Source organism: Phascolarctos cinereus, unplaced genomic scaffold (genome assembly GCF_003287225.1).
Source record: "Phascolarctos cinereus isolate Bilbo 61053 unplaced genomic scaffold, phaCin_HiC Scaffold_2;HRSCAF=192, whole genome shotgun sequence".
Classification (NCBI taxonomy): domain Eukaryota; kingdom Metazoa; phylum Chordata; class Mammalia; order Diprotodontia; family Phascolarctidae; genus Phascolarctos; species Phascolarctos cinereus.
This window is the reverse complement of record NW_027555625.1, coordinates 255,486,795-255,508,423: the sequence shown is the minus strand read 5'-3', so window position 1 is coordinate 255,508,423 and position 21,629 is coordinate 255,486,795. Positions and strand designations below refer to the sequence as shown.

General features: G+C 42.1%; 2 protein-coding genes across 7 annotated transcripts in view; one reads left to right on the top strand and one right to left on the bottom strand.

The window, feature by feature from the left end:
• Positions 1 to 21,028, top strand: part of TRAF2 (TNF receptor associated factor 2) — a 70,636-nt gene extending 49,608 nt beyond the window's left edge. For 4 of the 6 annotated variants that reach the window (XM_078149952.1, XM_020981828.2, XM_020981830.2 and 1 more), the window contains 6 exons: positions 2,982 to 3,056; positions 4,476 to 4,823; positions 5,752 to 5,929; positions 7,880 to 8,028; positions 9,392 to 17,781; positions 19,509 to 21,028. In XM_078149952.1, coding sequence (XP_078006078.1) covers positions 2,982 to 3,056; positions 4,476 to 4,823; positions 5,752 to 5,929; positions 7,880 to 8,028; positions 9,392 to 9,610 — 969 coding nt within the window. In that variant the 3' untranslated portion in view covers positions 9,611 to 17,781; positions 19,509 to 21,028. Of the gene's footprint in view, positions 1 to 2,981; positions 3,057 to 4,475; positions 4,824 to 5,751; positions 5,998 to 7,879; positions 8,029 to 9,391; positions 17,782 to 19,508 lie in introns of those variants that run through there. The other 2 variants (XM_020981827.2, XM_020981829.2) reach the window with 2 other exon arrangements.
• FBXW5 (F-box and WD repeat domain containing 5) lies at positions 13,534 to 20,919 on the bottom strand. The gene is made up of 8 exons (XM_020981832.2): positions 20,727 to 20,919; positions 19,975 to 20,132; positions 18,494 to 18,668; positions 18,134 to 18,282; positions 17,302 to 17,758; positions 15,889 to 16,036; positions 15,537 to 15,749; positions 13,534 to 15,017 (listed from the first exon to the last, which is right to left on the bottom strand). The coding sequence occupies exons 1-8, from the start codon at positions 20,917 to 20,919 to the stop codon at positions 14,771 to 14,773; spliced, it is 1,740 nt and encodes a 579-aa protein (XP_020837491.1). The 3' UTR covers positions 13,534 to 14,770.
• Positions 21,029 to 21,629: the final 601 nt, after the last annotated feature.

Genomic DNA, 21,629 nt, shown 5'->3' with positions numbered 1-21,629 from the left:
GCATTCTACCCTTCATAATTAGTGAAGCAAATACTATTAATTTATGTAGTTGGAAAATAGGTTTCATCCACTGTGATGGCTAGAACATAGATTTAATGAAGAGGAATAATGTGAAATAAACTGGAAAATTGGCTGGAGCCAGACTATGAAGTGAAGTCAAGCCAGAGTTTGAAATGAAAACCAGAGGAGTTCGTATTTTACCCAATAAAATGTAAGTTTATTGAGGGCAGGGACTATTTCTATTTCTGTCTTTGCATCCTCAGGACCTACCACAGTACCTGGCAGGTGGTGTATGCCTAATAAATGCTAATTGAATTACACTAAGTCCTAGAGGCAGTAGGAACCACTGAAGATTTTTGAATAGAGGAGTGATACAGTCGGACCTTTGCTTTAGGCAAATTATATTGATTGTGTGGAAGATGAATTGGAGAGAGTAAAGAGTATTGCAGTAGTCAAGTTGACAGGTGATGAGGGGCTAGACTGGGTGGACAGCCAGATAAATGGAAAAAAAGGGATTGTTATGAGATGTTGTGCATGTATGGAACTACAGTATCAGCTCCTACTCATATTGATGAGGCTAGACCCCAGGTCATGGCTACGCGGCCTTCTCAGGGCTCTAGAATTTGCCCTGAGGAGTTGGCAAGTATCTTTTCCAGAGTCCCCATCCATCTTAGCCAAACTTAAGTAGGTTTTAGAAAGAGTTATTTACGGAGATGGTACAGTAAGAACAATTGATATAAAACATCCCCCCTGAAAGTCCATCATACTCTCCTACAAGTACAAAGTTCAAGGGAAAGTGTGGTCAAGTCTAGAGCTCACATATGGCAAAGGGGGTTACTCATATAACTTGATTTCTGTAAGTTATTTTCTCCATTCTTGGGGTGCTTAAGATCTTCACCTTAGGCATAGTGTAAGTTATTTTCAGGGCTTCTTGGGGTGCCACAAATCTGCTTTTTTACATTACATCCAGGCTCTACTCTGCTGCCCATGCACAATATTCTAAAGTGTCAGCTGCTGCTGTCTTGGAGGATATTGTTAGGACACTGATGAGAAGATGGGAAGTCCAAAACTCTCTGGACTTTTGTCGAATGGGGAAAAAGACCTAGGTCAAGTCCAAAGCTGAGCCATTTTCCTCCCTCCCAAGCAACTCCTCTTCAGGGGTGTTGCTGGAATGCCTTCTCTTGGCTTTTGCTCATTTCAGTCTCTCAGGACCATATACTGGCTTGATATTTCATAAATGACTCAAGTGGGATGATAAAGTTTCCTTAGCCAATCCAGACATATTTCCTATGCAATTTCATTTTGGCTGATCAAAGACTTTTCCTGCACATTATCATCATAACTAACATTTATATAGCATTACTGTGTGCCAAGTACTATGCTAAGCACTTTGCAGTTATTATCTCATTTGATCTTTGCAGCAGGCCTGGGGGTAGATACTATTATTATCCCCATTTTGCAGGGAGAAATTAAGTGGTTTGCCCAGGGTCACGCAGCTAATAAGTGTATGAAGCCAGATTGGAACTCAGATCTTCTTGACTCCAGGCCCAGTACTCTACTACACTACCTAACTTCCTAGCAGATTGAATATATAAAGAGAAATGGAGACTAATGAGTTGTGAATGACTCCTAGATTGTGAACTTGGGTGCTTAGAAGAGTGCTGGTACCTTCAGCTGAAATACGAAATTTGCAGTGTGAGCTTCTTGAAAGCAGACACTGTTTATTATTGTCTTTGTATGCTAGCACCTCATACAGTGGTTGGCACATGTAGTAGGGACTTAACAAATGCTTGTTGAGTGACTGATTGGAAAAGAAGAAGGTTTGGGGAAGGTAATAAGTTCAGTTTTGGACATGTGTTTGAGATGCTTACAGGGCATCTAAGTAGAGATGTCAGTCATACCGTTGGGACTGGAACTCACAAGAGACATTAGGACTGGTTACATAAATTTGGAATCATCTTCATAGAGATGATGATTAAACCATTGCGGCAGATGAGCTCTTCAACAGAAAATGTAGAGAGAGAAGACTAAAGGGCCCAGGACAGAGCCTTGGGCAGTAGTTAGAGTTAGGGGAAAGAAGGTAATGATCTAACAGAGGAGACTGAGGAGTGTTAAGTAGGAAAAGAACCAAGAGAGAGCAATGTTATTAAAACACAAGGAGGAGAGAGTATGAAGGAAGGAGCTGATCTACTGTCAAAAGCAGCACATAGGTCAAGAGGGATGAAGAACAGAAAAGACCATTGTTTTTAGCATTTGTTAGATTTTTGGTAGCCTTGAAGAAAATGGACAAGTTTCAATACAGTGGTGGGTAGGAAGCCAGATAGCAAAAGGTTAAAATGTAAGTGGAGTATGAAGAAGTGAAGTGAATGTATACAGCTTTTTCTAAGAGTTTTTTGGCTATGCATCAGTGTAAAAGGATTTAATATGAATGGAAGGAAAATTATGGAATGATAATTTGTGTAGACAGAAAGGAAGGAGCCAGTACATAAGGAGAGATTGAAAGTGTGTTTAAGTGAGATATGATCAAGGAGACATGCTTTCCATTTGAAATGGGAAGGAGCACTTTTAAGGGCATAAGTAGAACAGTTATCTTACAAAGAAGAGCCACTTCTTTATCAGAGGTTGGAGCAAAGGAAGTAAGAGTGGGAAATTGATGTAGAGAGGTTTGAGGCATCAAATATGAAAGAAGAGGAAGCTCCTGATAGATGTCTTTAATTTCTCAGTAAAGGAAGAGGCAAAATCCTCTGCTGAGAGCAACGGGGAGGAGGGACGGTCAATACCTCCGTCTCTGGATGTTTTGCCCTCTGTAGAAGGAAGCTCTCCTGTGTGCTAACTTGTTGTAAGAAATCAGAACCTCCTCGAGGATCAGGACTGTTTCATTTTTCGTTTTTGTATCCCCCTAGTGCCTAGCACATAGTTGGTGCTTAATATTTGTTGAACTGATCATATATGTGTTGTATTTCTCTCTTCTCTCTGTTTAGTTTCAGGACCATGTTAAGGCCTGTGGCAAATGCAAAGGGCCTTGCAAATTCCATGTTGTTGGCTGTACTGAAATGGTGAGTGAGCACAGTTTGCGTGTATTTGTAGTGGCAGAAGGCTGTTGGTATTCAGTGTATATATAGCTCATAAGGGAGATTAATAATAACTGAATCTTATTCTTTTAAGCTTCTTTTATTTCAAGAGCTGAAATATTACAAAACCAAGAATGAATCTTATATATAAAGATGTTATTCTACTCTGTTAAGATCATGTTATTTTAGATAAAATTTATGCCCAATCTTGTATTCTCATTAATAAGTTGACCGCTCTTAATGTGTTTCCTGACATTCCTTACACTAAGGGATTGTCATGTCAGGGGATTGCTCCGTGTTCCCCTTTTCAAAATTTAAACAACTATTTGAAGTTCTAGGAACTTAAAACCTTGGTAGAGAGGCAAAATATATACATGATTTGCCACAAAAAAAAAACCCAATTAGGATTGAAGTATCAATGAGTATCAAAATAATGGGATGAATTAAAAATATTTAAGTTCCAAGAGCAGACTTGTGTTTTATCAGGTAAGGCTTGTTAGAATAAGTACATCTGGAGCTATCAAGTATAGATTTTCAGAGATGGTCATGATAATACAAAAAAATTACCGGTAAATAAATATAAAATGATTTAATAAGCAAATTGTCTATCTATGAGACTTTCTGGCCACATACTAAAAATGCATTGTGTTGAGCGTACTGTGTACACAGTTATAAATAATACAACCTGTCTTTAACCCAAGAGATTTGGAACTTTCAAATCCATTGGTCAAATCTTGCAAATTTTATAGATTTGAAATGGTAAATTGATTTGTATACAATTAAGGAAATTTCATGGGCCAAGATGAGGATTTAAGCAAAACTTGCAGTATAGGAACCAAGATTTGAAAAAAATATTCTGCATTAATTTACTTGAATGTTAGTATTAGCTCTGCAGAAACTTAATGTTGGAGGCTGGTGTGAGGCATATGGAGACAAATGTTATATCTGAGCTCCTTGAAGGAAGGTATTTTGTGTATTAATAGGGACATTTATGGTCAAAATACAGGTGATCTGGTCAATTATATTCATTTGCGAAGTAGAAAGAATTGCCATCAGATTTTACCACATTTCAGATTCTTACATGGTGCTTAAAATGGGAAATTTATCTGTTTTGAATCTTGAATGTAAAGTATAGCTGATTTACCTGTAGTCAATAATGGTATCCTTGAAAAGGGATTGGGGGGAGGTCAACATTTGTCATGTTTTAAAAATTTTGTTTCTTCAAAATTTATCACAGAATAAAAAGTTCTGGGCATCTTTGAGGTCCTTCATCTTTTCATCTTTCCACTCTTAAGTGTATATATCCCTTTTCACTTCTTGAGTTAAAATTGTTGTCTCCTCCTTTGTAAATCTGTAAATTATAATATGCTTTAATCACTTAACAGCTGTCCTTCTTTTCTCTAGGTGGAAAATGAGAAACAGCAGGATCATGAAATTCAGAAGGTGGCTGAACACCTCTGCATGTTGTTAAACTTTGTCCTTGAGGCGAGGCACTTCCATGGAGATATTGGTCCCCTTCTTGGCCAAGGTGACATGGGGGGCTGGGGAAACAACTCATTGGCCTTAGGGTCAGAGATGTCCAAATCTACAGAGCTATTGGAGAGATGTGAAACCTTGGAAAGAAAAACAGTCACTTTTGAGAACATTGTCTGTGTCTTGAACCGAGAGGTGGAGAGAGTGTCCATGACAGCCGAAGCTTGCAGCAGGCAGCATCGCCTAGACCAGGAGAAAATTGAAACTCTCAGTACCAAGGTCTGTAATCCTGGGGAGTTACAGCAGTTTTCTTCCTTTAGGACTGTACTTGGGTTTGCATGGTCCATGTGTGTTGCATGTGTGGCACTGACTATTCTTACTGATTTTTACTTAAATCTTGCACTTCAAAAGCCTAGAATTTTAGAGCTGGAAGAGAATGGATGTCATCTGGTCCAACCATTCATTTTACATAGGAAGAAACCAAGGTCACACAGCTAGTTAGTGACAGAGGTGGGAATACTTCCCTAGTCTCCTCATTCCTGGTTCATTCCTGTTTTCTCTACATTGTGCTACTCCCTTCTTTCAGTAGTGATCTTGGGAGCTGAAGAGTTGGCTCTAAAGATTTCTAAAAAAGGTATTACCTCCCAAAATCCTTACCAGGTGAACATTAGTTGTTACCTTAATTACTATGTTGTTTTCAAGAAGTAGAAATCTACTGTTGCTGCGTTTTCCTTCATCCCATTGACCACAGTGATAGAAATATTCCTGGAACTAGATGATTTTTAATGTTCTGTAGCAGCAGCTTTTCATAGTTTTTGAAGCTGAGGTATCTGTGTCCTTCTTGGTGCCCTAAGAATGTCAATTCCCAGATATATTTGGGAAAGGGTTTGTCTTTTAGACACCAGTTAAATATATCCCAGTACATTCTTTCGAGGAATTATCCATAGAGATGCCTCAGGAAAAATCTCTTGAAAATTCCTCTTATAAGAAATTGATAGAAAGTTCAGATGTGGGGAATTGGGATTGTTGTGTTTTGTTGAATTGGATTTCAGTAGCAGATTTTATTGTCTCTAGCTTTCCCCAAAATATTGAGAGTGCTCTTAATGGAATTTGTGTCAGAAGATGCCAACAGGACCCCAGTCACTGCCTTGGAGCTATAGCAGATATGTAGGTCTAACAAGACTACAATGTGTATTCCAACCATTAGGTCCAGCAGCTGGAAAGGAGTATAGGATTGAAAGACCTGGCAATGGCTGACATGGAACAGAAGATCCTTGAGATGGAAGCTTCCACTTATGATGGAATTTTCATATGGAAGATAACAGACTTTGCTAGGAAACGCCAGGAAGCCATGGCTGGCCGCTCTCCTGCCATCTTCTCTCCAGGTTGTTCTCTCGAAAATAACCTTGTAACTGGCACCTTTTTCTGTGCTCCACATATTTCATTTATTCAGGTGGGCATGTGGAAATGTCACCTGCAATTCTGTAGATCAGGTTTAGCATATTTCCATCCCTCCCCCTTAGTCTTTTTTATTTTTTTCATGAAGGAATCAAAACTGTACTGACTTTTAGACTTGGACAGTTAAATGGGAGAAAGAATGGGAATCTTTTTAGGGGAAACAACTGTTATCCAACTTGTGAAATTTTTTAAGTACTCCCTCTTCTCCTGGTACTCTGCCATCGGTATCCTGGCATAATGATAACATCACTACCTGAAGGTCGTGTTGCTCCCTGGCATATAGTCAGCTTTCTCTTATTCTCACATAACTTATCCAAGACAGATGTTGAATTCTAGTTTGGTTTCCCTCTGCTACCTAAGAGGTATTTGATAGACCCTCCTCTACCGTCAGCTGAGGAGCCTAGAGATTGCAGGTTCACAGACTATTTGGGCTAAGATCAAGCTTAAGTAAGGCAAATTTAATGCCTCAAAAATTTTATCATGTGTTCTAGAACTCTTTAGAATGTTTTCAGGATTCTCTTTGTTTTGAATATCTTTACCAGCACTCCTTTCTAGCCCATGTTGTCAAGAATTGATGCTAATGAGCTTTTCCCACTTTTATGTAAAGACAGCATGGATCCTGATGTCTCAAAAGAATTAATCTGGAGCAGGTGTGAAAGAGAAGATCTTTAATGGTGAAATGAAAGACTTTATTTGACAATAAAAAGTATTTAAGATATTTCTTCTATAGTAGACATCTCCCTGCAAAAAATTCTACCTTCTCTTGTACATCTTGGTTAACTCCTCAAGCAGAAGGCAACTTTTCCACAGATGTTCGTGTTCATTTTGAAAGTGTCAAGCAATTGACTTGTTCTGAATGTTATTCAAGTCACCTTGGTGATGACTTTAAAGTTATTGAGAGGGAAGCTGATCACACAAATCCAGGCTTCTCTCAGTTGAGATGGGGAAAGTAGAAGTTTCATTAGGAAAAAGCAGAGGTAACAAAAGATAATTTTCTCAGTGAAACTTGAGTTGAGGTTGCAGGAGATTAGTAAAGATTCCCCTAATGTGAACCAAGGAGTACTACTTCTTAGCTCTTATTTATATAAATCAGGGAAAAGAGCTGTTTGATATTTCAGACAGTCATAACGCTGCTCTTAATAAATTCATAAATATACTTCTAACTTGATTATGAATTTTCTTTGAGCCTGAGTTTATGGCACTTATATGGAGTTTTTCTCTTTGCTTTGTTTTGGATCTCTTTATTCAAACTGCATGTTTTTCTGAGATAAAAACCTTGAAATGGGAAAGACTTCACAGCATTTGTGACATCCTGTCATATCCTTGTTATTTTTAATATGGCTTCATCAGTGATTCTAGGACCAGCTGTTTGTTCATCTGTATCTTTGCAGTGTCTATGCTTCTGCCTTTTTCTACCTCCCCTTCCAAATTTTTCATTGAAATCTGTGCATTTAGAGTTAAGTTGTTAAGGCTAAATCCTTTTCTAAATCCTTTATCTGACTGTTTTTTATTTAATATGAATTTGTTCTTTGGGAATTTATCATTGGGTTAGTAATATGTCTTAAAAAGTGTTGGTTTCCATTTACCTACCTGATAGCTCTTTCTTTAGAGGCTAACTTGGTGGGGGTTGTTGCTTTATTTAAAAACCAGTTTTCATTTCAGCCATTTCTTTCTTTGGCTCTGAAAACTGAATCCTTTCTAGACAGGGGGCCCTCTATCTCTCTTTTGGAAATTGGAAGCCTGATTGTTGGGAAACCGCCAGGAGAGCTTCAATAAGAACAGTCCCACTTAAAAAAAAGTCAGGTTTTTCTTCCCTCTCTCTCCTCCCCCAGTTTTGTCCAGATATTTATTATGTACATTTTGCATCGCTTTGTTAGCCTTCTACACGAGCAAATATGGCTATAAGATGTGTTTGAGAATTTATCTGAATGGGGACGGCACTGGACGTGGGACCCACCTTTCCCTTTTCTTTGTCGTGATGAAAGGACCAAATGATGCACTTCTACGTTGGCCCTTTAACCAAAAGGTAAGCCTGACCTGGTAAACACAGGGGCTGTCTTTCAGTTCTGGTAGCAGTGAGGGCTTCTCAGATACTGTCTTCTCTCTCATTCTTCTCCACAAACACCTGTGTAGTTCCCAGAGGACTCTCCAAGGTCAGGCTTAATTCTTATGAGTCCTGCTGTAGAAAATAGTGTTAACGAAGGTCTTTCACCCATAAATCATACCCCAGGTTTAGAAGGCTATCTGGCATGTGAAGTTTAAACAAACGTTAATCATAAAAACCACCTCTCTAATTGAGAGATAATGGATTTTATATTTTGGCTATCCAAAGTCAGTCTTCAATCAGCTGAATTAACAATCCATAGATTGGGCCAATAAGTAAAGGGTTCCTTCTTGTCAGTTGCCAGAGCAATATGCTTTTTTACCTACCAGTGCTTCTTATCCTAGTATGGAGCCAATCCAGAAGGAGACGAAGCCTTTTTCTACTTCCTAGTAAGAATAAAAGGAGGAAGACATACTCCTGACATTTGGTCCTAAACCTGGTGGCTGAATGATTTATTAGCCTTGTTTTTAGTGTTTAGTCTCTTCCCTCATACTTACATTTGCAAATGACTCTGAAGAAATTAGATCTTTTAGGGGCAGCTAGGTGGCGCAGTGGATAGAGCACCAGCCCTGGAGTCAGGAGGACCTGACTTCAAATCCAGCCTCAGACATATAACACTTATTAGCTGTGTGACTCTGGGCAAGTCACTTAGCCCCAGTTGCCTCACCAAAAAAAAAGAAAAAGAAAAGAAAAGAAAAAGAAATTAGATCTTTTAAATTGTGTGTTCCTTTGGAAAAATATAGTTTCTGCAGGGAAAATAATGTGTGCTTGCCAGTCTCTTGGATAAACAGACACCTTTATGGGGTGACCATTAGCAGATTGATAACACACAAGTCAGTATGAGTTTGTAGCCCTTCACCTTCAGGCTACATTAATCAGCCAATGAATAGACAATATTTGGGTTCTTTAAAATTAATGCCCAGAATTTATCAAACACTTAATACTGTTCCTGGTTCCTTTGAGGTATGACTTTTGGGAACTTGTGGCCACTGTTGCAAAAAGCAAGACTCATCCTGTTCTTCATGGAATGTAAATGATCTTGTCTTGCTTTAGTTTGGATCTTGGGAAAACAGGAAGCTTTGACTGAAAAGCTTGGGATCTGATGTGACATGCTGACAGTTTCTTTACTATTGGGGCTTTCCAGGCTTTTCACCCAGCTGAATCCTGGGAGGTGGTGGGTGTGGGGAAGTTGAATATAGGAAAATCGAATTGAGCTTTCAGATCAAGCTAACACTAAGAAACTACTTAACTTCCTCTGTCTTCTGTTTGTACTCTCTGCTCATAGGTGACATTAATGCTGCTAGATCAGAACAACCGGGAACATGTGATTGATGCCTTCAGGCCTGATGTGACATCTTCCTCTTTCCAAAGGCCAGTCAGTGATATGAACATTGCCAGTGGCTGCCCCCTCTTCTGTCCTGTCTCCAAAATGGAGTCAAAGAATTCTTATGTGCGCGATGACGCCATTTTCATCAAAGCCATCGTTGATTTGACGGGTCTCTAATACCACCTTTCCATCAACATATGGGAGCCTAGTGCCAGCCTGGTTTGGAAGTGTCTCAGGCAGGGGTCTAACCTACACACCTATGGGCAGAGCCCCCCCCCCAACACACTCCAAGCTCATAGGGCAGAGGGGTGGGGCCAAGGCAGGCCTGCAGGGAAAGGCCCTGACCTTCAGCTAAGAGTGATATACAGGACCAAGAGGAGAAGGCACTGGCTAGACCTTGGATTATAGAGGCACTTGGTTTAAGACTTGTCAACAGAGATTGGGAGTCAGTGAATGGGCAACCACTTCTAGGAAATAGGCAATTCAACCCAGGACTGGTTTGAAATTTGCTGTGGGTCTGCAAGCTCCTGCCTATAAAAGATACTTGATACAGTATCTGTGTTGTTATAAGGGGGGTGGGGGATAGCAGACTTACTTTAAGGGAGGGGGGGATGGGGAAACATGTTAGTCAAGAAAGAAAGTATTTCTCTCTGGCACTGTGCTTAGAGGGCTCTTCCCAGCAGGGTTGTTATTTTAGACTCTGCAGCCCACAGTAGCACATAGGAGCAGAAAAAGATCCAGGAGAATTGACAAGAGAAGGCTGTCAAGGACCCATTATGGCTCAAAAGGTGCCCCTTTCTGGCACCTGAGATTGTAGGAAATCACTTTGATCATCTAAATCTGATCATGCAGGGACGCAGAGCCACCTTGAGATGGTGCAGAGTGATCCCCAGGAGATAGAATTGGCCCACAGGAGTAACTACTGATTAGCCAGCCAAAGAATTTTCCAACATGGCCTTTCATTAAAGGGAGGTCAGTTCATTCTGTTGATTCCCTGCTTATATCCACTTTGTGTGGCAAAGGCTATCCTGTTGGATGGCCACACAGGGAGGTTGCTGTGATAGGATGTGGTTAATCATGTCCTTCAATCCCTACTAATTTTAAACTAAGTAGTTCATGCATACCACATGGAGGGGAAGGGGGGAAGAATGAGTAGGGATTATCCACCCCCTGGGCCCACACCAATGATTTGTATTATCTGCATTATCAAATGAGAGAAACAATCACTATTAAATCTTTTTTAAAAAAAAATTTTGTGGATACTGACATGTTGACATGCATTCAACTGCATATCTCTCTGAATATTTGAAAACTACTCAATAGTTCTCTAGAAACCATCATTTACTTGGGATTTTTCAGTATCATCTCCCCCCATCCCCTACCCCTCACCCTCCTTGTTCTGCAGTTACTGCCTAGAAGATAGATGTTAGTCATTTGGTTACTTCCCTAGTGACCTTTATGTGGGGAACCTGAGCATAAGAAAAGAAGTCACTTGTTGTCAGGAAGCAGGCCAGATGAATAGTGATTGAGGGAGGGGCAGTTGTGTGCTTGTTGGCACAGAAGTGAAATAATCCAGATGTGGAAAGAGCAGACTTGGGTTGAGAAAGACATACATATATTTGGATGCTTTCTGCTCTTTCAGATGCTTTATCTGATCTGAATCAGGACAAGAATTTGGAAAGTTGGGTCATCCCTGGCTGCTTCTGAGTAATAGTAGGGCCCAAGTCCTATGGTTTGATGGGGAGAGAGGAGAGTCTTCTGCTCTCCACCCTCTAGAACATGGCTCAGACCGTTCTGGTGAGAGCCATCTTCCCTACATATTTGTGTAATAAGGGATGGATAATAGCAACCAAAGATTTTAGAGAAACGGTTATGGTACAAATTATTCCCCGACCCCTAACCTCCAATTACCATTCTGTGATCCAGGTTCCATCCCCAGATTGGAAAGTTATAAAGCATCAGCTAAATTTCAGAAATTGAGAAGCCACCAGTGGACAAATAATTGAGACAAAATTTCCAAGCTATCTCACCTGTCCATGGAGGGCAAGTTTCACATAATATTCAAGTCATATCCCAGGAACTTTCATATGACTGTGTCATGAAACTGCCTGAACTGTAAGCACTTAATTGTTTTTTGAAGGCAGACTTAGCTCTGCCTTTGACATCTTTTGAGAAGTCTGGAGTTTCCCGAAGCCCTAAGTCCTTATCTCTTTTGGAGGAGAGGGCTAGAAAACCCATAGACACATAATCTGTGGCCTGGGAACCAGAATGAATGTTGGCCAGTTCTCCTTACCCCTTGACTTCCTAAAGGAGGAAGGAAGAGGTATTTCCTCAGATTCCTGTGTTATTACATAACAGGCTAATGAACCTCTTCAAGTTTATCATTTGTCTTTTGAGTTAGCTCATAGGAAGTGGTTAGAATCCCCCTTTTACCACCATTACTTAATTGACTGCATCAGACGCACGTGTCGAAAGTCAACAGATTTGATCCTTAATTTTTTTTTTTTTAGGCAGTTGGGGTTAAGTGATTTGCCCGGAGTCACACAGCTAGTAAGTGTCTAGTGTTTGGTCTGAGGCTGGATTTGAACTCAGGTCCTCTTGACTTCAGGGCCAGGTGCTCTATCCACTGCACCACTTAGCTGCCCCTGATCCTTAATTTTTAAAAAAATGTATCAGTGGCTGTTTATATCACTGTCAGTTCCTGAATGACTTCCTCACCAGTAGAATTTCACTCTTTTAACATGTAGTCAAGCAAAACACAAACACATTGGCTGTGTCTGAAAATGTAGGGCTAATTTTGCACCAATATTCTCCCATTGTGAGCAGGGTGGCATGCTGCACTGTGGGTCCTCTGAAGTTTGAAGATTCTTTTAACCTTTCCCTGCACTCCACTGACTACTGTACTGGCCTGATGCCTGACAGTAAGCTTAATAAATTCTTGTTGCTTGAGAAAGTGGTTACTGACAACTCCTATGAAGTCTGTCCTTCACCCCCATTCCCTTACTGAGGTAATAATCTGACTAATGCAAATCAATTTCATTACTATTCTCAGGGTTCAATGGGTAAAAATGCTTTAGAACCCAATTATTCACATAAATCAGTTCTGTTTGATTGTGCATATGGAGATAACCTACATGGATGTGGAACAGAGAAAAGCAGTTTCCTTATTAGCTTTAATAGTTTTTACTAATTTATAAAAAATATCCTTTGTAGTGAAGAATGCCTTATATTCTCTTTGCATAGTGTATTGATGGGAATAGAATTCGTCTTCTCCCTCAGTTCCTAGGACTTGCAGTGCTCCTTGATATTCAACTTAAAATACATGGACTGTTTCTTAACTGTGTTCTAGAAAGTATGTTGAGAAGCTATATAGTATGTCCAGAAAGGTGACCAGAATCATATGGGGTTGTTTTAACTTTGAGAAAAATCTTAGGGGGATCATGATAATCTTCAGATATTTGAATAGTTGCCCCAACAGGAACTAATTTAATTGCAGAGAAGTAGAATATAGCTCAACTTAAGAAAATGCATCCTAAGTTAGAGCTGTCCTGAGGTTCTGTTCCTAAAAGGGTCAGTGAGGAGTCAGTGGGCTCTTTAAAGCAGATGGGAGTCATTAGACTTGAGATAGAAGGGGCCTTAAAGGCCAGTCATCTAGTCCAATCCCTTACTCAAATCATGAATCTGAAGAACAAGATTTTGACCAGATGACTCTGAGATTACTTCCAAATCTTAGGTCTCACGAATCTTAACACTTCCTTGATATGTTTGGCAACACTTAGCAAATGAGATGAGCAATTTTAGGCTGGCATTTGCACTTCACAATTCTGACAAGAAGTTGTGAGAGTTATACTGAATGAACTATTTATTCACCTCAGTGCTGGCTAGTCATTAGGGATGAAGTTTGTGGCCTTTCCTACTGCATGAAATTTCAGGCCATATGGACATCAAACCTAAGATCATGGATTTACCATAGAATTTCAACTGCCAATGCTGAGATGGCAAGAATGCTGCCTTTATAGTGCTTTTTAATAGTGTATACTTTAAGCAGAGGACCTATCTTGAGTATTTATTTATAGTATAACACACACACACACAAAAGATGAGATATTCAATGAGTGTTTATTCACGGCTGGAGTGAGGTGCACTGGAAAGGCAGACATGCATTTTGACCCCAGGACCCCACAAGAACCTATACCAACAGTTTCACCATGGTAAATCCAGCAACCCCTCCCTGTAGCTTCCCAGACAGGCCTCTGACCAAGTTACAAGGAAAGGAGCTACTGATGCTGGTGTTCAAAATAAGTTATTTAGGAAAAGAATGGGGCAAAGCAGAGTATGGAGCCACCTCCATCCCTGAACCCTATAGTGAGGGTACCATTCTTAAATAGGTTGACTCTATCAGCTGACCAACTGTTTGTAATCCGTAGCTAGGCCAAGGCAACAGAAGAGCTTTAAGTCCAAACTGGGTTCAACCAAAGCCAAGAAGCTCTTTCTAACCAAAGCAAATCTCAAAGACCAAATGAACTCATTTGGGCTAGATTGGAGAAACATTTATCTTTAGTGGGTCAATGGCATGTGTAAAATAAACTGCAGTGCTACAAAAAAAAAAAAACACCACACGTGTGAAGTGAAAACCTCTGAGGAGAGCGTCCTTGATCAGAATGGTTGTCCCTAGCTTCCAGGTGGGTAGAAAGTTCCTGGTAAGCCTATACAACTAAGCTTTCTTATACAAACCTCAAAAACTGAGAATCCTAGCTTTGAAATAGAACACAATGAAACCTAAGTAAGAGGAAAGTTCAAATAACCTATTTTGTAAAATTATTTCTAATCATAAATTCTACTCAGTTGTCCCTGTGCTAGAATTGAAGGAGTGGGGGGTAGGGGGTGGAGGTGAAGCAATCTGTGTCTGAACTCTTTCTCCTATAATTCTGCCAGCACTGCTGTCAAACACAGACTTTGCCCTGCAAACAAACAGTTCATGTTAATGGCTAGACCTCATCTTGTGGCAGAACTAGAAGCCCAAGAATGGGAAAGGATTCTCCAGCTCAGTACCAACTTGCCATCAACAAAATAGGGTCCTGAGCAAAGTGTGTGACAGGCACTGTCACTTGGCAGGCTCTCCAAAGTCTGTCCCTGGACTAGGCTTTGAAGGAGAGAAAGATGGGAGTCATCACTTGGTGGAGGACTGGGTCCTATTTGTCAGACCAGGCACACCAGTCTTGACTGCTGCTTCTCTCTGGTTTGTTGATGGCTTGGGCACTTAGAACAATCTCCTGTAAACCAAGGTGTCTGCCCCTCACAAGAACCTGGGAGTTCAAGATAGCAAGATTGGGTTCTTCAGCTCTTTTGGCTGCCCAGCCAGGAGAAGAAGAGTGGACGGGGCCGTGGACGACAGGCTTGGTGGATGCGCACAGTGCGGGGAGACCGCCATACTTTAATGGTATTATCATCACTAGCACTCAGCAACAGCTCCTGTTCTAGTGGGCTGAAGGCCACAGAGTTGACCACATCTTCATGTCGTAGTTTGGCCAAGCAGATGTTGTAGTGTCGGTCCCAAACATAGCCATGGCGATCTTCTGCACCACTGTTGGGCACATGTGAGACACGATGAGTCAGAGCTAATTGGAGTTCCACCCCAAATCCTTCACCTCACCCCTCCACCACAGGGTAGATACTACAGGTAGGATCCTAGTCTGTGACAAAGGCCAAGATCCTTGTAGTAGGAGCCCAAAGTAGTTATGTTCTAGACTGCCAAGGTCCCTCTACTCTATTCTACAACCAATCTTTAAAGGGAGATATCAGGAAGAATAGGTTACAATGACAGGACTCTGTCCTGTCTTATCTTGTCCTACTGCAAACTTTGTTTATTGGCTTCTATTATATTTTATCCTCAGCATCTCCTGTCATCTCGAGTACTATTCATATGGTCTTGTGTAAATGAGTAGAAATCACCTCAACCCAGATTTCCCAAGTGATTTCCCCACTTGGGGATAGGGGTATAATCTTCCTTCTTCCCCTACCCCACTCCCCAAAAAGGAAACTGTCAATTCCAGTTGGGATGGGAGCTTAAATGTATGGATTTGGGCTTCCTGGGGGATGGTACCTGGCAACAAAATCCCTGCTGACATCAAGGAAAATGAAGAAGCACTCATCGTTGGGGGTATAGGCACGGTGGGCTCTGAGGGCCCTCTTCACTTCCTTCATAGTCTTAAGGTCAAATACATGTAAGTCAATCTCCTCAGCAATAGGTGGCGGTTGCATGGGGTCTGACACCACTGAGCCACTGGGCCACGAGCGGCTATTGACATACAGGTACCTGGGAAGGGGAAATGAGGAGTTTGGATCCCAAAAGAGGAACCATTGATTCCCCCATGCTGGCAACCCCTGCCTGAGTCAATGACCAATTCTTGCCCCAAGGAGCCTGCCATGGTTGGCAACTTGCTCCTCAACCCCACCTGTGGTCAGGTGACAGGCCCATCCCAATGATGTGTCCATGGATGTCAATCACATGATCCAATGAGTCAAAGAACTCATCGGAACGCCGCTCCTCTCCCAGCACTGGCCCTGCTGTTGTCATCTGGTGAGGCAGGATCTGCTTAATCCCTGATAGGGAAGAGGAAAGATTTAAGGTGAAGGGATAGAAGAAGACAGGCGATTAGCAAAACGGCCTGGATAAGTCTAAAGTCCTTTCCGTTTCTACTCTGCCCTAAATGCTGCTACTTCTGTCCCCCCACTGAAAGCATTACTTAAGGTAGCTGAAGACACTAAGACAGAATGACAAAGCCCAAGAGTACAAAGGCAACAGGAAAAATGAGTAAAGATAATAATGGCATCAATAACGCTACTTAACATTGCTCTGGGGCTTCTAACTTTTTTCCAAAGGGTTATCTAACTTAGGTTCTTTTATTTCCTCCTTACAGCGTCTCAAGAAGGACATGTATCATCTCTATTTTACAAGTGTGGAAACTGAGGAAGGGTAAAGTATTAAGTTGTTGTTCAGCCATTTTTCAGTCATATCCAACACTTCATGAACCCATTTGGGGTTTCCTTGTCAAAGATACTGGAGTGGTTTGCCATTTCCTTCTCAAGTTCATTTTACAGATAAGGAACTGAGGCATGAGGAGCTAAGACAAAGTGATTTGCTTATGGTCACACTGCTACTATCTGAGGCCAAATTTGAACTCAAGAAGATAAGTCTTCCCGAATCCAGGCCTGTTACTCTATCTACTTTACCACTTAGCTGCCCTTTTGTTTTAAGTTACTCAGAAAGTAAAGGGAAGAACTAGCACCAGAATCTAAGGGACTGAATTTTCTCTTAGTTGAGAATAGGCCACAGATAACTGGGTATGAGTACCTTCTGAAACAGTGCTGGGCCACAGAAATAAAAGCATTAGGTCTGTCAGTTTATAGTGCTACAAGAATTTCTGTCATATCTCTACCTTCTTCAAATGTAAGAGCCAACCATTCAGGTAGGAATTGCTACTTCTAAAGCCATGGCTGTAAGCCCCATAGTTACCCACCTGGAAATGTCTACTTAAAAGCCTCCACAATATTGCCACCTTGTGGTTTGGTTCGCAGCAGCACTACCAGGCATTGCGCAGAGCTGGGGACCCATTCCTGGTTTTTCTTCACTCAACCTGATTTCTGCCTCAGCCACTCCATCTGATAATTCTATTTATCCCCAGTTAGTTCTTCCTGTTCTTGAACACCTAGATAACCTCTTCATCCTCAGGGGCCTCCTCAGATCTCATCTCCCACTTCCCTTCAAAAAACATTCCAATTCACTGCCTGTGTGGGATGCTGCTTCTCCTGACCCTCCCTTGGGCACCATGAGCTGGTCACCAGGCTATCTGAGCTTGTCTTGTTACCTATCTGGTGTGGGGAATAGGTGAGGCAGCCAGTGGTGAAGATCAAATATTTCTTCTTGTCATTGCTCTCTCTGCTGGCTTCTGGGGCTTTGGTCCGGCTCTGGGCCAGAAACTCTGCAACTTTGCTCTCCAGCTCCTGCTCTGACAAGACGGGTCGTGCCCTCCCCTCCATAATATCATCTAGGAAGCGCCGCAGCCCTTCCTTGGGGCCCCTTGGGAGCTGGGTCTCTGGTGGGAGCAGGACCCAGCTTTCATCTTCCTCATTATCACTGCCCAGGTCAAAAACCCGACAAGGGGATGTGTCAACAGAAGCTGGCTGGGGTCCAGCATCCAGCAGGAGGTCAGGGCTGTCATAGCGACTGCAGTCGGCCACCATCACAGTGCGGATTGTGCTGGCATTAAGGTTCTGGATTTTGAAGAGCCGCTTCACCACATTAACATTCTCTGATTCAACATCCTGAAGAAAAGGACAAACTAAGAGTAAGAAGCATTCTAGCTGCCACGATGAAGCCTGTATTTGTTTAGAATGGGTTGCTTTTCCAGGACACCTACAGAACTCTGAGACAGAGATTGCTGTTCTCATAGATGGGAAGACTAAGTGAGACCTAGAGAGGTTGAACAGCCCAAAGCATCACAGAAAATCAAGCACAGAATTAGAATAATAAGTATATGTAGCCCAGGGCTCCTGACTTCCCACTCAAGGCCCTTCTCCTAAGACCTTCCTGCACATTTGATGTCATGTAAGAGCCCTGGCCATAAAAAAACCCAAGGGCCTCTATTCCCCCTCTTAGTGTTACAGTCCTCCAGGGATCCCAGACAGTGTCTTCCCAACCTGAAAGGCATTGTTGAGCCAGAGCACAGAGCAGGATGTGATGTCTCCAATCCGGTGTAGATTGCCAGAGATCAGGTTGGTTTCATTGAGCCAGCATCCAAACACATCATATGGCTTGTTTCGCACTCGTGAGAGAAGAGCAAAGTTGTCTGTTGAGCAGAGAGGAAAGAAAAGGAGGGGGATGGTGGTAAAAAGGAGGGCAGCAGGGGAGTCTCTCCCCCTACTTTCAGAGGGGAGGAGGCTTTCCCTGAGGAGCCCCCAGTAAAATATGGCTAGGCTTCTGATACCTCACCTGGCAAAGGGAACCGGGGGCAGTTGTGGGGGAAGGTGCACAGATAGGGGATGGCAGTATACTCTTACCCAAGCTGATGACAGCAATCTCTCCTGATGAAGAGTTGTGGGGCCCCAGGAAGACTCCTGACACCAGGAGCAGTGTGTCATCCTGGTTAAACTGGGAAAACTGGGTGTAGCTCCAGTTGTAAGGTCTCATGTTGGAGCTATGCAGGAGTGAGATGGCCAGGTCATTGTTCCAGATCTGAGAATAGAGAAGGAAGGGGAAATGTGTTTCAAAGGATTGTATACCCACTAATAATAACATCTATTTACCATGTCAGACAAATCTTGTAAGCCAGTAGTAATGGATACAGGAGAAAGAGTCAGAGCTATGTGTACCTACCAAGGCAAGATTCCCACTCCAGCTTGGGTCACTACAATCTGATCCCCACAAATCAATGTAATTGTTCCATACTCAATGTTAACCCAAGGAATGCATCCCAACGACCTAAGTGGTAAGCCCTGATAGCGCAGCTGTGTGTGGAATGGTTCCCATTTCCTCTGGTTGCAAAAGGCCCAGAGAAAACCATCCTGGGAGTTGGTGGGCTATTTCTCCCAAAGCCCAGCTTGGCTCAAGCTGGTAGAGGTGACGCCAAGAGTAAAAGGGGCTTCATACCTTGAGCTCCAGCTAGGAGAACAGACCTGTAAGTGGTGACTAAAAGAGATTTCCCACCAAGAGAACTATAAGAAAGCCTAAAACTGGGAATACTCACCAATCTCCCCAAAGTAGCCTCCCTTTAAGTAATATGAAGATGTGGCTCAAGATCCCTAGTGCTAGAAGGTGATCTCACACCCAAAGGAGTGTAACTAGCTAGGCTTCAACGTGGCCACAATTCGAACCTCTCCCCTCTTTTCTCTTGGGATCAGACACAAGGACTTAAAATGCCGAATGCTTAGAATAATCAGCCAGGTTAAAAGTATAAACTGAAATCTTCACATTCTTTCCATTGTTATTATTTTGTTTTTTAAAATCAATGCAGTTCTCCTTGTAATTAGATACAGAACTCACCTATAACCTTCCAAAATCTCCATTTGTACCTAGGTCTGTGTTTGATTCAAGAATCTGGAGGTCAGGAGCCAGACTCCTCTCAGACTAGATCCTCAGACTAGATCCTATTTCTACCGGACAACTGAATTAAGACATGGGCCCATTTTGGCAAAGGACTTTGGCTAGGGCTCCCTGGAGAGGGTGTGTGGCCCTAAGGGATACAAGAGCCATTGACTCTGTCCCTCACTAAGTCTGCATCCTCTCTCTGCCTATTCTCTAACACTTCCCTGAAGGCAGATTAGCTATAACCTCAGGATGAACTGACCCAGAAGGCTGAGACCTGGGTAGAAATGTAGTGACGACACGTTGGCCAGTCACCATGATTATTTTTGGACACAAAGAAATGTCGACCATGCTAGATCACTATCCCAGTGCTCCCAAGAAGAAGCTGGCATCTTGGTTCAACAGGAACAATAGTCCAAGGCAACTACAGTAACACTCTCGAGGCTCTCAGCCTTACCTTTACAGTACAGTCCTTGGAACACGATGCAAACAGGTATCCTGTGTGTGAAAAGCTGAGGTGGAGGACCTGATCAGTGTGTTCTCTCAGGGTCTGTACTTCTACACAGGGGATGGTGTCATAGAGCCTCTGAAACTCCTCATACCAGGAGACAGCAGCTGTACCACACAAAGCCAAAAGATGGTGTCATTTGGGGCAACAGGGAAGAGAAGAGAAAAGTACAAATGATTTCTAAGGAGCAAACTTGTGTATTATAGCATGACCTACCAAGAGCACAGCCCCTTGCCTGTGCTGGCCTGAGTAGGGTAAAAGGAAGATGTATGCTCAATTATTCTTACAGGCAGGAACCCAATCTCCCCCAAATCTGCATAGAAACTACCAAATACAAAGTTCCATGAATGCAGAGACCCTGTCTTATCCAAATATTATATCTCCCCAAGACCCTAATAATACACTGCTTTGTACATAGAAGGCTTCAGAGAACCTGTGAGATCTTAGGCAACTCAATTTGCTCTTCTATAAAATTAGAGAATTAGACTAGCTGATCTCTGTCTCTTCTAGCTTTAAATCTATGGCCCTGGGTAATGTTATTCTACTGTGATCAGGAACCAGTCATCAAGCCATCAGCAAGTTGTGACACAAGCTTCTTATGTCTCAAGCCTAGGGGTTGAGTGGAGACTTTAAAAAAAAAACCCTCTCCTTCCCCCAGGGAAGATGGTGCCCAACCTCAACCTTAACATCTATTCACTGACCTGGATGACGAGGGACATCTCGGGCCACCTGGTAGTATCGGTAAAACAGCTCCTTCCACAGGAACTCATCTCGAGATACTGCCTGCCACTGGCGGCACACCAACCCTGCAGTTAGCACATCTTCATGGCTCAGGCTCAAGAAGATCTGGTAAATAATACTGTCTGGAAGGAAGGGGTTGCCCCCATCATCCATCGTGTCATTCTGTCCCCAAGGAATCTGAAATCACATGCACCTGAGTCAGACAGAATAACAAGAATGGGGGGACAAGGCAGTGGTATAATAAAAACAAGTATAAAACTGACATTTATATATTTCATTTGATCTTTACAACAATTTGAAGTAGGTACTATAGATCTCATCCCTCTTTTGTAGATCAGTCAATAAACTTTTATTAAGCACCTACTATGTGCTAGGCACTGGGGATACAAAGCAGGCAAAAGACAGTCCCTGCCTTCAAGGAGCTCACAATCTAACGATGAAGGAAATTTAAAGCCCAAAAGACGTGACTATGGTCATAGAATTAATAAGATTGAGAATAATTTTGATTTAGGTCTTCCTGACCCCAAGTCTAAGCCTGGTTGTTTGGCCTGGTGAGGACTAGGGAGCTAAGGAGAAATGGATAAGCAAAGCAGAACCAGGAACATAGAGTCTGGGGCTCTGAGACTCAAATAGCCACACTGTTTCCCACAGTAATCAAATGACGGTTCATGAAATACTTGCTATCTGCCAAGCACTGAGTCAGGGGATAAAGATACAAAGATAAAAGCTAAACAGTTCCTACCTTCAAGAAGTTTATGAACTAAGCAGGAGACAGAGATACTACTACTAAAACTAAGCTAGTAAAGCTTAAAACTGCACAAAGACTCTTGGGACATTATCTATCTACCCTGATATACAAAAAG

Excerpts from the sequence above, each read along its gene's own strand:
- FBXW5 (XM_020981832.2), bottom strand. The coding sequence starts at position 20,919 with ATGGATGATGGGGGCAACCCCTTCCTTCCAGACAGTATTATTTACCAG. Across the intron at positions 20,133-20,726 it reads AGATGTCCCTCGTCATCCAG|CTGCTGTCTCCTGGTATGAG; the intron begins GTCAGTGAATAG and ends TGTGTGGTACAG. Across the intron at positions 15,018-15,536 it reads AGCAGGGATTTTGTTGCCAG|TGGTGCAGAAGATCGCCATG; the intron begins GTACCATCCCCC and ends TGTGCCCAACAG.